This window comes from Abrus precatorius, unplaced genomic scaffold, assembly GCF_003935025.1.
Source record: "Abrus precatorius isolate BTA unplaced genomic scaffold, Abrus_2018 Scaffold8, whole genome shotgun sequence".
NCBI classification, from domain to species: Eukaryota; Viridiplantae; Streptophyta; class Magnoliopsida; order Fabales; family Fabaceae; genus Abrus; species Abrus precatorius.
Genome location: NW_020874428.1, coordinates 26,187,203 through 26,203,473, shown reverse-complemented (window position 1 = coordinate 26,203,473; position 16,271 = coordinate 26,187,203). Strand labels below are relative to the sequence as shown.

Genomic DNA, 16,271 nt, shown 5'->3' with positions numbered 1-16,271 from the left:
TGAGTTCAACATTGTACTAATCCTTTATATGCAATCCATTATATAAGGTGTTTGAAGGACAAAAAATCACGTAAATTTAATCATACTCACGAGGAATATTTTAACGCGTCTCAAAGGCTTAAACTTAAATCATTAGGCAAAAAGTTGGAGAAATAAAATGGGGAAATTAGTTACCATTTCTCGTGTTTTTGCTGTACAATGCAATTAACAATATGCTTCTCTGTGCCCTAATATTGTTCATGCATGATTATGGTATTTTATTAACCATTCTGATATTTTCTCACTTTTTGATGTAGCTGAATAGGTGGAAAACCACGGGAAATTATGCCACAGCATTTATATTGTTTCATCTATCTGAATAGCTAGTTGCAAGTGGTGTGAGTGCCATTGGAATTTCCTCTGCTAAAGTTCTGTCAACTGAGAACAAGAGAAAGCTAGAACCAGCATTTGTACCATTACTTCACAGGATACTGTTTATGTATCTTCGAATATAGTTTCTATTCACTCATAGCATGTATGTGTATGTTTGGTTGGGCCTAATATTATGTTATAAAATGGCTGTTTAAATATAATTATGAGCAATTAACGAGGAGTAAATGTGAAAATGTTTGGGGCGTCGGCGTTATTCATCGTAGATAAATTTCTCCATTCTCTTTACCCTAATCAATTCTGAAAATTCAAAAGCCATCAACAATTGCAAATATTATTATTTCATATGCCATCAATCATTCTATCCTTGCTAGGGAAAAGTTAAACGAGTTTTGAAGAACTCAAGCTTAAACCTTTTTAAGTTGGACAGCAAAGAGAGGAGGTTAAAATCAATGGGTGCTTATTGTCAAACTGTTCAGAATTGCATACCCAATTCGAGGGCTCGAAAACAGATTCGGCATCTTCGCTTTTGTTCTCGATTCCTGAAATTAATATCAATGGGGTATGCTTGGCCGGGACATTGGAACATTTTTTAAGGCATATATAGTCTAGCTTGTCCTTCGTAATAAGTTCTTTAGTTTAGGGCCTGGAAACATAGGGCAATTGTACCAATCAAATGTGAAATTTCTTTTGCCACTCTTGAAAGGTTTGCATGATCACTGATCATTTAAAAGTTTGATGTTGCAGGGCATTATAAAAAATCCTATTTTGAGTCAATTCTTACTTACCTCAATACTCATAATATTCCTAATCTTTCTCTTTCTTTCACACCATATCATTTATTACACTTCTCTTTACGTGTATACGCCCAAAAAATGTTTATGAATTAATTTTCATTTCGAAAACCATTATATCTATACAATTATTTTTCTTTCCCTTTTATCTCTTTTTTTTTATCTTTCTTTCAATTACACTATATTTTCTATCTATTTTTATTTCTCTCAAGATACAATTCTCATTTTCTAAATTTTTATTTAATTGAATAACTGGTCAGAAGGGTCAAATGATGTATATAGAGCTTGTTTGTTTGCATGTTAGAATAGGAATTGGGGGATTTCTAAGTTATAGAAACGGTATTTTCTCCACAAAAAAGGAAGGGAAAAAAAAAACTGTCAACAGAGGTTCATATCGTAGAGACAGACAAACTTTAATATACTCAAACCGACAGAAGCGAAGTCCAAGAAAAAGCGTACCGTAATCCATATATTATTTCTTTGGGACTCTAGCTCCACATAACATACACAAAGAAGAAATATTTTAATTATAGGTTTTCGAATGCTTGATCAATCTTAATTTTACCGTACTGTTTCTTGTTCCAAAAGGAGCTCAGGAGTTCACAATAAACAAATATAAATAGTTGATAGTGTGTCTGTGAGAAGAATCAGAAGAGACTGAAATATAGTCTCGTTAAAAAGGACTGGGTTTTGCAGGGGACAGTCATGTGAAAACGTACGTCAGAACTCTTTATTGTCCCAAGAATTAGCTAATAAAAGACCAAAGAGATTAATTAAATCAAGATGCAGGGTTTATTGGTCAATGATTTTATTACTAGTTTTTAATTTGACGAGAGTTGAGAAATATGTAATCATAAAATTGAATTCACACAAGGATTTAACAAGATATATACAAACGCTACTCAAGGAAAACAATATCTCCATTTTGAAAAACAAATAATTTACAGTAATGTTAAACTACAAGATTATGATGCTTGTATCTTCTTTCTTAAAACTGCTACCACTGCTTCTTCTAACAGGGTAGTGTATGGTAACTTCATCAATTTGCTATTTATATGGACATGGAGTGATACATTAATGTGTAAAGCGCATGAGTCATAGACTGAAGGCAAAACCTTCTTCCCTCTGATCCCATACGGTACGGTTGGTTCAATGTCAATATGAACGCTGGAGGTGGGATAACTTCGTCTCTTCACACTACAATCCTACATTTCCTAATAAACTTATCGGAGAAATTTACATATCTGTTCCATAAGCTTCGAAGCTCTGGTGAACCGATTTCAAGCCATGGCTTTGCTGGGCCATTGAAGTGAACAACAGCAGCAGCTTCCAGTCTTTCTATGCTATTGATAATTTCTTCTGATCGATGGCGATAACCTAAATCAGTCGCAAGCCATGATGAATTTATGGGTTGCACTTGACCCTCAAAAGCAATCAAGGCAGGTGGGAGTACTCCAGGATTCCAGAATGCCAACCCAGACTTGACGTTCTGTGTCAAATTAAATCAGATAAATGTACAGTTAATATCATTATCAATAAACAGAAACAGCACCATCAAAGATAAATAATCGAATATACCGACAATATTTTTCCTTCTTCATCTTTTTTCTTGTTGGCGGGGTAAATACCAAGCATTACGCAGACTTGAAAGATTTAAATAAATTTGCATTTCTACTGTATAGCTTAGAAACACTGAGCAGTTCAGCAATAAAATAAAGGTAAAGAAATCCGCGCTCGAAACCTACTACTGCTTGCTTGACACTTCTCAGAGAAGATATGAACATTTCAAATTCTTGTTCATCAATATTGAGACACCCTTAAAAGTAAAAATGTGAAATTCGACATGATCTTGCTAATTCCATTTTGATTATGGAAACTAGTCGAAACGTACTAGATTTTTGGATCTCCGTTTACAACGGAGTTTGAGAAAGCAATTTATTTGCTTCGCAAAAACTGAGTTTTGCGTTCAAATGCATAACCTCCGTTTCGTGTATAAAACAAACTAAGCCCAAATTCTGTCAGCATATACTTACAAGTTTCAACCACTGATGATAGGTCTCAGTAATATTTGATCTCCTCCAAGCTTCAAGATCAAATATGTTCATGCCATAGAGCCATGCACACTTATCACCGTCAATGTTGGATGATATGATAGGATGTGAAAAGTTAAAGAGGTCGTGGTATTTACTTCCAGGACAGCAGCTGTTCTGACACCATGACTTGAACACCGAACCAACGGCTTTGCCATTAAGATCTATTTCCCACAAAGAAGATATGTCATGCTGTACGACAACATCATCATCCAGCAATACTACCTTGTTGAGATCTGGAAACAGCTGTGGTGGTCCACAAAAATCAGATTATGAAACAATCATGTATCATCACTGAGCACGCGTCTTGTGTTATTACTAAATCAGAGGCCAGGCGACCTAAAAAGAGGTTTAAATAATTTTTTATTTTTTATAAACAGATTTCCTTTTTTTAATCATAATAATTTTTTTATCCAATTATGATTTTTAAAAAATTATTTTTTAAAATATTATCGTCACACTTAATAATGATGTTAATAATATCACCCCATCAGCAGCGACTATTAAATGTGACATTGAATATGGTGTGGCTAAATGTAACAAAACAAAAATAATTGAAAGATCAAAACCAAGTCAAGTCATGTTCGCAAGAATCAAGAGCACATTTGAAAAAACAAACTAATAGTTACCTCAGGGATATAGACGCGGAGGTGATTCAACAAGGAAAGGCTGCTGGGTCTTAAAGCTTCCAAATATCTCTTATGCTCCTCACTATAGTCGACGTTTTTTTCTTTGTAGTTGTTGTAGCAGTGCTTCCAAATTAAATGATTAGCTTCCAGCAGCTCTTTAACACCAGCATTCACTTCTTTAGACCAGTCATAGTGGTGTAACCCCCTAACTTCAACAACTGCTGATCTAATAGAGTTGATGGCAAACCAGGTATGCATTGGAGTATAAGTTTTCTTGTCGGTAACAACGTGAAAAACTAATCTTTCAGGCTTGGCTGAATTTTCAACAGTAGAGGTTAAAACAACAGAAGCTGCAAGTACGTTGTCAGTTAGGAGAACAATGTGGTGAAATGTAGGGTCAACAAGGCGAGATACATATTCAGGAGCAGGTAAACGAGATCGGGCTATGGCATTTACAGCATATTCTTCAGCCAACTTCAAACAAAGACAGTGCAGACTTTTGGGAACACCATGTGAAGCAAGATGCCAATTAACTGACTCCTGATTTCTAGCTGATTGCACTTCACGTTCCATCTGCGACAGCTGCATATGAACATGAGATGACATGACTATAACTTTACAAACTCTGTTTATATGATGATCGAACAATTCAATGGCGGAATACCTCATACAGAGAGACACATTGATTATGATGCTACCCTTCCACTCTCCTCATAATGCCAGTTTACACATATATAGCTTACATATCCGTAAGTTTTCTTAACACATTCGATATAAAATTACAAATGCTTGAGTACTACAGAAATTATATCGAAATTTTCCACAAAACTATCGTAGATCTGTTTGCTTATTTTTAGTTCCAACTCTTGTCAAAGTGGCAAACTACCTGTTCATCGAAAAATTATGAAATATATTGAAATCACAAGTAGTTACTTGAATTTGAATTGTTCCAAACAATGAAACTAACTTCTTAGATAATGTCAGACTGCATTTGCGAACAAAGTTAATTTGAAGTTTAATGTTCAAAGCTACACCTATTGTCACTATGTCCAGCTTGATTGTAACCTAACACCAAAGGGAACCGAACAATAATCACAAGGGAAGATTAACAAAAGCATCATATTGTAAGGGTAACTAGCTAAACCTAACATGGTAAAACAGTAATTGTTTTGTGTACCATGGCTTTGGTCTTAAACGCAAATGCCTTAAGGTCTTGTTTTGACCCCAACACTTTCACAAGCTCGTTAAATGACTCTGCTCCTCCTTCATTAGCATTGCCATCATTTGCCTCTATTAGCGCTCTGGTCAGCTCGTCTCTGAGTTTCTTCATGCAAATACATATATACAGTACCACCGTAAAAAAGGATGAAGCAAAAGATGATAAAGTTTTAAAAATAAATCTCATTAATTTTTGCATAGATTTTCTTTCTACTATAAAACCTCCTTACTAAGTCATAGATTAAACCATTTATGTGCTTTAGTGTACCAAATTGTTTAAGCATCTTTAGTATATTTATGACTAGGTTAATGTACGAGACAATACATTGACCTAACAAAGATAAATGCATCATCATAATGATGACAAAAAAAAAATGATAAGATAGAAGATACAACTTGAATCAATATGTATGTCAATAGATAATTAATATGAAGTCGTTAAAAGAAATTATTTTTCCCTGAAGAATTAATTACTATGCAAATAAATATTGAACGATGTTTAGCCTGCTTGTGTTATCGCTGGAATTTCGTTTTAGTCGCTTTGATATTATTTGGTTTGGCGATAACTTTATTATAAGTGTGATTTTGTATCTGTGAATAAAGGAAGAGTAGTAATATCCTTACATTAAATTTATTAAAAAAGTTACTCTTAAATTATTATTATTTTCTCATAATTTTTTAATTTTTAATTAATAATTAAAAGTATATAAAAAAAGATATGTTCAAAAATATGTTTCCGGTGTTAGAAATATACGCTTAGAAAGGTGGAATTCATTAATTAAGAGAGAAGGTGGCGTATACATACCGTACAATAGATAAAGCCTAAAAAGTACCGAACTATGAAAATGCCTTTTGTCTAATTCTTTAAATTTTATTAAAAAAAATAGTATTAAAATATCTAATTTTTATATAAAGAAAAAAATATAGTTGTTTTTTAAAATTTATATTTCTTTTCAACAATTACCTGTATAAAAAATATATAAAAAACAAGGATTTAATTAATAAGAAAAAAATTATAGAGGATAAGATTAACAAGCATGAAATATATATATATATATATAGAGAGAGAGACACACAATTAAATGTTGCAATTTTTAATTAAAAAATATTATTTTTTATTATGTGTATTTTACACATTAAAAATAATTTCAGTATTGTTTTTTAATTTTAATCTTTAGAATTAAAGATAAATATTAAAAGGTAATAATTTTGTATTAAAATAAATAATTACTATGTTAAAATATAATAAATATTTAAAAATAAAAAATTATGATTATTGATTATGTGTAATAGAGATTAATATTTTTAAAATTTTATATCTAAATTTTGTCTTTTTATAATTGGAGCTGGAGCACATCTATACCAGATTGGCGTCATCCCGGCTGAAAAACATCGATCCCACGCAATCTGCAACAATCATGTTCATAGATGCTGTCGTCAATTTCCAAAACAAAGATGAGCGCAATTAAAGGATGATTTAAGAGGAGAAATGTTATTCATACAATTAAAAAAGTAATATTAAAAAAAACTTGGAGAGAAATAAAAAAATTAAAAGGTAATCAAATGGATAATATCATGAAAAGATATAATACAAATTATTATTATTATTATAGAAATTTGTTATAAAAATAATATAACTCATTTAAAAGCGAAATATGTTTTTAATGATTTTAAATCTCTTTATAGATATAAAAAAAACAAATAAATATAAATATTAATGCAGGCCGTGGTATTACTATCTCTATCTGGTTGGTAACTTCTTTTATACATTCGCCATTCGGTACTTCACAGTACACTGAAATTCATATGTACTTGTTCCAGTGTAACCAAATTCAATTCCAATGTTTTTACTCAACGAACTGTGTAATACGAAACAGCTAACAGTAAAAAGAAAATAAATAAATAAAAATATTAATAGGAGCAGAAAGTATAAAGTAATCGGAATATTAATACCGAAGGTGGAGCAAACCACAGAAGATTCCAGCATCAAAACCGCCACTCTTACAAAAGCGAGAAGCAACACGACGCCAAGCGCCAGCACCGTCCGGTTAGAAATCCGGCGACCGACAACGGCGTCGGCAGCAGCTCCTCTCTTTCCGGATCCTTTTCCGGCGTCTTTGGATAGCGTTACGACTCTCTTTATCCCCTTGGAAGATACATAGAACTTCATCTTCCGAATTCCATTCGCCTCTTACTCCGATCGAATCGGCACCAAATCTGAAGCTTCGCCGCCGATACAGTCACAGTCGCAAAGACAGTGCGTGCTGTGTGTGTTGCATTCGTATGGTTATTAGTATACGGTTTTGGTACTAATATTTGCGCTGTGAAATGGATTGAAATGGATTGAATTGAAGTTTAGTTATTGCGGGGAAAAGAAAGTTGTTACGGTGACAGAGAGAGAAAAGGAGTGGAAAATGCGAAAAACAAAGTCGCGGGAAATGATTATAATGCAACGATGCGTTGGAGTTGGAGGGATTTGAGAGGTTGCTTTTCGCCACTGGTTTTCACGTTATTTACTCTTTTAACACTCGTTCACCGACACCTCCACCACGTTGCAATTAAACAGTTCTTGCTTCTGCTTAAAGATTATGTCATTTTCTTTTCCAATTTTCTTACAATAAATACATCCCGGATTTCCATTTCTTTCCCTATTTTACGAGATAATTTTAAAATTTAAACGTATAATTAAAATTTTTATTTTAAATATGAAATTTATTATATTTTCCGTTTATAATACATGTAAAATATTAAGCAAGGATAAAAAATTAAAAATAATAACTTTTGTTGTTTTGAATGTTAAAAATATATGAATTTTTTAAATAAATAATAAGGGAAGTAATTATTAAGCGGTAAATGATTTTTCTTGATTTTTTTATAAAAAGAACTAATCTCATAACGTTATATATATTTTTTAATCAAATAAAATTATTAATTTTATTTTTAAAAAATTCATAAAGACTTAAAATGTGAAATTATTTAATAATTTTTTCTTCTCCCTTTCAATAATTTAAAATCCAATAATAATAGTATCTTTTGGAATTATTAATAAAATTAAAATATATTATGAAATCTGATATATTAATAATATTAAATATTGTAGTTTTTTAATAATGATATTAAACGTACATTCAAAATTTTTTTAAAAAAAACTCATCTTGAGGTCGGTGATTCTGCCTCCACCGTCCACGTGTTATTCAAATTTTCCCGATGCAGATTTGGGCTCTTGTGTGACATCGAAACAATTTTTTTAATTTTGTCTATATTTTTATTGATAGTCTAAAATTAATATATTATTTTATTTTTATGTCTGTTTAAAACATTAAAATAATATTATTTATTATTTTTAAATAAAAAAATTTTAAAGATATTTTTTTTAAATTATCTAGATCGGATAATTTTTTTATTAGTCTCTAATTTTATAAAAAATATTTATTTTAATGTTTTTACTTTACTTTCTTCTGCAATTTGATATTAAATAAAGATTAAATATTATTTTACAAAATTAAATATTAATGAAATGTTTCAATATTTAAATATTAAAATACTCGATTACATAATTTTAAAGATTAATCTAAGAGTTTATGCATCATGCATATCCTTTGAATTTGAGAGACTAAAGTGGTACTAGAATTATAAAAAATATTTTATATAAATGCAGATGTAAATTATAATTTTTTTTTCAATTTATACATTATCTTACTGAATAATAGAAAATATAGTCTCAAATTATCTTTGTAACATAATAACTTTGGTTGGGGTCTTAACAACTATGTTGGGAGAGAAAGCACTAAATATACTGTTTCATCATTAACCAATCTTATTAACTTCAACGTCTGTTAGTTAGATATTTCTTGCTGCATTGAATTTTTTTCAAAGGAAAAATGGTTATTATTAGTGAGTGCTCACCTAAACATTCAAAACCTAGAGTTCTGAAAAAATGGTTAGTAGTATTTGATCTAATGAATTATATATACAATTAATTACTCTTTTAACATTTAATTAGCATAAAATTGAATAACGTTACGATAATTAATCAAATCAAATAATTTTTGTCAATCAATTTATTCTTTTCATTCACAATTGATACATGATTGGACTTGTCCCAAAAACTCCACAATTGCAGGTAGGAACAGTATATGCATAGGAGCGTGACTCTGTGAGATTCAGAGTTGGAGCAAGCACGAAGACTCTTATCTTTTATCTTGGCTCAGTAACTATACACTAATATGTAGATAAAATTTTCATGAATATTAATTAAACATTATATGGTATAAAGAATTATATATAAATACAAATTGTCATCACCGAGCCCACTATGATAACATTAGTATTCATGGGCACGTTGATTCAGGATAATATGGAGACATGATGGAAATGGATAAGGATGTTGTAGCTACACATTTAGATTTTCTTTGATTAAGTCTTATTTCTTAATGAAGAGTTCATTAAATTGTATATAATTTTATAAAAATAACACACAGATTGCAGAGGAAAAAGTTAGTGTTTTCTAATACAGTGATATTTGAATATATTAATCATTAATTAAGGCTTATTATTAATTTTTTACACTATTAAATCTAGAACATCCATAACGGATCAATATGAAATCTGAATTTGATTAAAATGCTCTTTGACGCAACAGAATTTGTATGATGTATGACTGCCTGCCGACAATAACTATACCATGTAGCAACTATATATACATATATATGCTCTTAATCTAATAAATATATAGTTAAATATGAATGTGTATATTAATTCCATATTTTAAAATTTTGAAAATTTAATATTATATTTTGTTTAATTTCATCTGTTAGACTATTTTTGTTACCCATTTATATCATTTTCTAATATAAACTTATCTTAATAGTAAGTGAGAAAGGACAAATAAAATTAAGCTTAAATTTTGTGTTATTTTTTTAATTTGGTATTTTTAATGTTTCTAATATAAATAACTCGATAAAAAGAATTAAAGTGAAATAAAAAAAATAACTATATAGTGTAAGAAAAAAGCAGTTAAAAAAAGTGAAAGAACTATTTTTGCCTGCATGTACGTGAGGATATATAGTACAAAGTCTCTGACAGACACATATTATATCTATTTTTTTCCCTCCAACTTTGCACATGTTCCAAAATCTTCCTTAATTTTAAAGTACCATGAAGTGAACATGATGATGAAGAAATAAGGCAGAAAATACTGAGCCAGTTTAAATAAAATGATTTTGGGTTTTTGGGAGAGATAATTTCATTCAACATATGATATATATTTTACCTTTGTGTGGTCATATTCACTGTTCACATTGAAATTCAGTCCTTGCCACTCCAAGTCCAATATCTGGTCCTTGAAACATTGTCTTTTTTCACCTATATTTGTTTTTTTTTTATTACTGTTGGGCTATCACTATCTATGGCTTTATATTGTATATTGTCACCCTTTCGATGACTAGTTATTTTTAGCTGACAGTGACAGTGAGCCTTGTAGATTTATTATGGTTACAGACTCTTCACCTACAATTCTTTATTTATTTATTTTATGCATTTTGGGTTCTCTTATCTTTCTAGCCAAGATGTGTTCCTAATTAATTTCAATGTAGAGAATGTTACATTTATACACCAAACAAAGAGGCATAAGCATGAAGTATTTCTTATGCTTTAGAAACTGAATTTACATGATAAATGATCTGAAATTCTAATATTTGGAAATGGGTAATGAGTTAAACAGAAGTCGTATATAATTAAAGGAAGAAAAAAATGGAGGAAATGATTTAGGTATTGAAAATAAAATGGAATTTGCTTTGGAGTTTGAGAAAAGGCACATATAACGTGATGGAGGGCACAGAGTCAAAAGTTGAACTTATGGAGCAAAGGTGAAGCATGCACATGATTCACATTGTCTTTGCTGCTTTTCATTTTCTGTTAGATGACAAGTAACGTTCCACTGGGCCCACTTCTGGCCCACTAAATAGTAAGTGCTCCCTGTTCTCTGTTGGCCCAATATGAGCCTGGGCCCAATGTGCCATGTGTCGGGGCACACCCACATGCCTCTCCAATTGCAATAAACATACATACTTTCATGCCATGAGTTATATGATTAAAATTTATTAAAAATTTAAAAAATTATATAAATTTGACTCTTTTTTCAAATTAATGTTTTTCTTTTCATATTTTCTTAGTTTACAGTAAATTTCAATTAACAATAAATAATATATTAGAGAATATGTTGTTAATATTTATCTTCTGTTATGTTATGTCTTTCTCTTTATTATATTACTTATTTTTACCTTATATTTCTCACTCAATCTTTTTCTCTATTTTAGTAACTCTCTCTTTATTTAAAAATTTATTGTGAAAAATGTTATTGAAATAGTATTATTTTTAAAAATATATTATTATCTTTGTTAAAAAAAATTCATTTTTTGGTCTTTTTAGGATCCTATTAGGACATTAGTCAGTATTCATCTTCTTCTTTTTAAGACTAGCAATTGCTGCCATGCTTTCATCTCTTTCAGACGTTGAGATGGAAAAGAGTTGCAGAAAATTCACTAAACTTAAACTCATTTCCTAATTAATTGTTAATTTTTTTATACTCTTATTTATTATAAGATTTATATTAATAAAGTCCTTATTCTTTATTTATGAAAGTAGATATATTCATTCATTTCATACAAAACATACTAATTTGATTATGTAATACTGTAAATATTTTCGAAACAGAATAAAAATTTATGACATAAAATTATTTTTATTAATTTTGAAAAATTAAATGTTTATTTATAGGATTGAATATAGTATTATCAAAATGTTTTTTTTTTGTTTCAAGTCGAAACGTTTTATTTAGGTTAATCAACACAGAACATAAAAAAAATAAGGTTTATTTTTTTCTTTCAATTTTTAACTCCATAAAAAAATATAAAGTTGTTTTCAATTTTTCTCATACAAACATTTAAAAATAAGAAATGAAATAAAAACAGGAAAATCCCTTCCCTTCAGATATTATTCATGTACATGTTTTTTCTTCATTTTCTCTTATATAAAGTAAAAGAAGATAAAATATTAATGTTATTTTTAACCAAACAAATATAAAATTACTTCACTTTATATTTTACGTCAGGCCTTTAATTGTTGGTAAAAACATTGAAATGCAGAGCCCATTTGGGCTTGATCCAGCAGCATGCTGCATACCCAAAGTGCACTAAAGCCCAAAGCTGATCCTTTGTCATTTTCTCTGTATAATGACACCAACCCAACAACTAACCGCAAGCCGTTAACACAATACAAGATTTCACTGATTCACCAAACGGTTTGTCCTTGTTCCTAGAGATTCAACACTCTGCAGACGTCGAATTTGGAGTTTCTTCACATGTTTCCTCACGGGTATGTTTTCAACATCGTAGCTATTCTCACTCTGATTTGAATGAAGCATTTGATTTTTGATTTTGCGCTATCGACCCATCATGCTTTACTAATATTCTCTCATGAAATTTTGGTAAATTTTTTATCCTCTTACCCTTTCTATCAACCCTTTTTGCAGCATGTTGAAGCGTGGATACAAATCAAAGTCATGGAGTGGTGCTCAGAATTGCCGGGTCTCCGCGTTTGTCATGTCTCTTACACTGATGCTAATACTAGTGGTTTTATTTTTAGTATTTCGTAATGATAGTGATAGTGAAATTTCCAGCTTAGCTTATGAAATTCCCAAACAAAAGTGGAATGGAAAATCCAGTTTACCTTATGAAGTTCCCAAACAGAAGTGGAATGGCTTTGATTCATTGGTGCAATTGCATCCAACAAAAGAATTTCGGAATGGAACTGATTTGATATGGCAAGTGCCTGAGTCACCTGAGGGTGTTCTCTTTCTGGCTAATGGATGCAATGGTAAAGCCATCAACTTTTGGGATAAATCCCCTGAATGCCCTGATTGTGTTGGTTTGCCTGAAGAACGATTGCTTGTACTTCATGGTCTTGCACAAGGTTTTGCTGTTATTACTATTTCAAGTGCACAAAGATGTTGGACATTTGGTAAGGAACTGTTAGTTGTTAAAGACATTATAGAATGGTGGATTGGCAGAAGGAAGCTTGAAAATCTTCCTCTTGTGGCTTTGGGTGCTTCCTCTGGAGGGTATTTTGTGTCTGTGCTTGCCACTGTGATGAAGTTTAATAGTATTGTGCTCATGATTGCTGAGGGGATGTTTGAGGAAATGGATATTAGAAGGGACTACCCACCTACCCTTTTTGTTCACATGCCTAAAGATCTTTATAGGCAGCAGAAAATAGATGAATATGTGGAGGTTTTAAGAGATAACAGGGTTGATGTTGGCGTTGTTGAATGTATGGAATTCCCGTTGTCACCAAATACTTTGGCTGATAGGATTCCAGGTCTTGATCAAGCTCTTTCTCGAAGGTTATTTGAGTTCTTTCAGGAAAAGGGCTTTATTGATCAAAATGGTTATATGAAGAAAGATGGGCGTCAAATCAAATGGAAAAAGGCTCTCGAGGGGGAGAAAACTGTTCTGCTGGATAAGTATCTGGTCCCTCATATCCAAGAGGAGCTAAACCTTGCATTTGCTTACCATGAGATGACTAGCGTGCATTCTGACCAAATTTTTAAATGGTTTAAATCTCATATCAGTTGATCAATCCTTACTTGGGATGCTCTCTGGTGTTTAAGTTGCTACCTGCTATGACAGAATTGTAGCCAACTGGACTTGTATGTCATTGAAATCACTTGTATGCTAATAGATTGGGGACCTATCCTTCCTCTCATTTCATGAAAATTCAGTTAGAGATCCAGTGACTCACATGTAAAAACTGCTATAGTGGTTACTTTATCAGAGACTTTCAACTTTCAAGGGCTGGGATTTCTTAATTGGGTGTTACTGTCAGATGTTATCAATTTAAAAATGAAAGGTATGCCTTTGCACCTTTGCACCAGTATGTGCTTTGGCAAGAAGTCTGCTGAATGTTATCCTAGATTTAATCTTTCTGCCATTTTTCCTTTTAGATTTGAAGCACAAATCCTTGTTTCATCTTTGAAATTTGAATATTTAGCGCTTCAAAATACCCTTTTGTAGGAAACTGACCATGCAAGCTTGACTACTAGACTGGTTTGCCAATGATCCAAAGCCAATTTGTCATCTATACCTGTTGAGAAAAGAAAAGTGGAAATATTTATCTGATAAATTTAAAATAAGAAGGGCTAAAATAAATTTTAAACAAGAGGGCAAATGAATATAATGTGAGCAAGTTTCATAGGAGGGTGTATAATTTTCTCTCTTCAAATTTAGGTAAGTGGTTTGTAAGTCAAGAATAACAGTATTTTAATCAAAACGCAAGCAATTTTCTTTGGCTTTTTAAGCTTTGCTTGGATTGAAGTTGAATGAAAGAAAAGAAAAAAAAATGATATGAGATGTTACAGGATGCCAATGTTTGAATGATTATAAATTATATACCAAGGGGAGACTCGATTCTGCTCCACACCTCTCTATTCGCTTCTTTCTTTCCCTCCAAATTGGCAGGGCATTGGAAGTCGTGGGATATTGGATGGAGTAACCTAGAAGATTACATATTTTGCCATTAATCCTAAGGTTTAATGTGTTTGAAATAAGGTTAACATGGGAACAACAAACCTGTAATTCTTGTATTTCCAATCACTTCTGCTAGAACTGCAAAAGGAAACTTTCTTTCTTTCTATCATTAAACAGCCAAACTACAGTATTATGGAAACTTTATTCCTTTCTATCATTAAACATCCAAATTATTGTAATTACCTATTGCTGCTGTTGCCCCAGCAAGTGTAGCTTCTAAGAACCAGAATGCTTGTGAAAATAGGAGTGATATGGAAGTATTGTATTTCAATTTTTTGTATTTTTTGTGAGATCATATGATCCTTTTTAGGATCATTAGTTTTTACGTGTTCCTGTCCTTTACAATCTTAGGAAGGATCTCAATTTGACTCTTTTGGACATATGGACAACTTCATATTCCTTCTTGAGCATTTAAAAGCTTTCGAGACTTCAAAATTATATGCACATTGGAATTTTACAATTAAATTTTTGGGTGCATTGGGATGAGCTTTAAGAACAAATGTTTTTCACATATAATTTTCATTTAGATTTTTTTTCCAGAATATTTAATACTTTTAACCTGTGATAAAAAAAAACCCAACTTGTTCTGAGGTTTTTACCCCAGAAAAACCTGTCTAATTACTTCAAAGTTTTAAAATATTTTTTTAATGAAAATGACACCTTTTTTCTTTCATTAAAATGCTCAAAGAAATGGTCTATAATTTGTATTATATTTCTCCCCACTAGTGAATATATAGTGAAGCAAATAGCAATATACCATTCTCGCTACGAAGTCCACTAAAGTAATTGCACAAACTACTTTTTATCATCGAAACTAGCAGTGGTAGAGGTCCTTTGGATCTCTGTTAATATCTTGCTCAATTTGGGGAAGTTGAGGCTGTGTTGTGTTTTGTTTTTTTCTCTTGTGTGTGTATGTTTAAGATTTAACGAGTCTTTTTACATTACTCTTGAAGATTACCCTCCGTTTATAGTCTTTACCTACCAGTATAATTGTTCTGAACCATGCGAAAGCCTAGTACCCTTCCTGTTGAGGCACTTAAAAGGACATTAATTGGGGTTCACATGGCACTTTAATCCTTGCTCTGCCACGTGTAGCTCTGCATTCCCAATTAATATAGGAGCACCATTGCTAGCATCTTGGACCATATGTTGTCTCTGTTTATATATATTGACTACAAAACCATTCCCTCGCATTTCACTAAGAAACAATTCCAGACAACAATTCACTTTCTGGTGTGGACCTTGCTCATGTTTGCAAGGCTTCCCGAATCATTCCTATAGTTGAATGCAATTCAGGTAGCCTGAAAAATCAGCATGTCTAGACTAGTGCTATTTCTAGATTACTTGGATAATCAATTTCTTTTAAAAGATTTCTAGTAAGATGATCGTGGGATGCACAGATACGTTATTATGTCATAATATAATATTATAATTATTAATTATAAAATAAAAAATAATTTTATAAATTTTGTATAATAATATTTAAATTATTTTAAAGTTTGAAATTAATTATTATATATAAATTATTATTAATAAAAACTGATTATTTATAATTAATCATTATTTTATCTTAAATGTTGTAAGAAT

At 31.1% G+C, this 16,271-nt stretch overlaps 2 protein-coding genes across 2 annotated transcripts; one reads left to right on the top strand and one right to left on the bottom strand.

Moving 5' to 3' along the window:
* Positions 1-2,312: 2,312 nt before the first annotated feature.
* LOC113847926 (probable galacturonosyltransferase 15) lies at positions 2,313-7,432 on the bottom strand. The gene is made up of 6 exons (XM_027477258.1): positions 7,054-7,432; positions 6,464-6,507; positions 5,060-5,206; positions 3,883-4,464; positions 3,197-3,499; positions 2,313-2,652 (listed from the first exon to the last, which is right to left on the bottom strand). The coding sequence occupies exons 1-6, from the start codon at positions 7,268-7,270 to the stop codon at positions 2,356-2,358; spliced, it is 1,590 nt and encodes a 529-aa protein (XP_027333059.1). The 5' UTR covers positions 7,271-7,432; the 3' UTR covers positions 2,313-2,355.
* A 5,013-nt stretch (positions 7,433-12,445) lies between these two features.
* LOC113847664 lies at positions 12,446-13,901 on the top strand. Its single transcript, XM_027476899.1, has one exon. It carries the CDS (start codon positions 12,633-12,635, stop codon positions 13,731-13,733), a length of 1,101 nt encoding a protein of 366 aa, XP_027332700.1. The 5' UTR covers positions 12,446-12,632; the 3' UTR covers positions 13,734-13,901.
* The last annotated feature ends 2,370 nt before the right edge of the window (positions 13,902-16,271 follow it).

Coding starts and splice junctions, on each gene's coding strand:
- LOC113847926 (XM_027477258.1), bottom strand. CDS start 7,270: ATGAAGTTCTATGTATCTTCCAAGGGGATAAAGAGAGTCGTAACGCTA. Junction 6,508..7,053: donor TGTGGTTTGCTCCACCTTCG/GTATTAATATTC, acceptor TGATTGTTGCAG/ATTGCGTGGGATCGATGTTT. Junction 5,207..6,463: donor GCCGGGATGACGCCAATCTG/GTATAGATGTGC, acceptor ATTTGCATGAAG/AAACTCAGAGACGAGCTGAC.
- LOC113847664 (XM_027476899.1), top strand. CDS start 12,633: ATGTTGAAGCGTGGATACAAATCAAAGTCATGGAGTGGTGCTCAGAAT.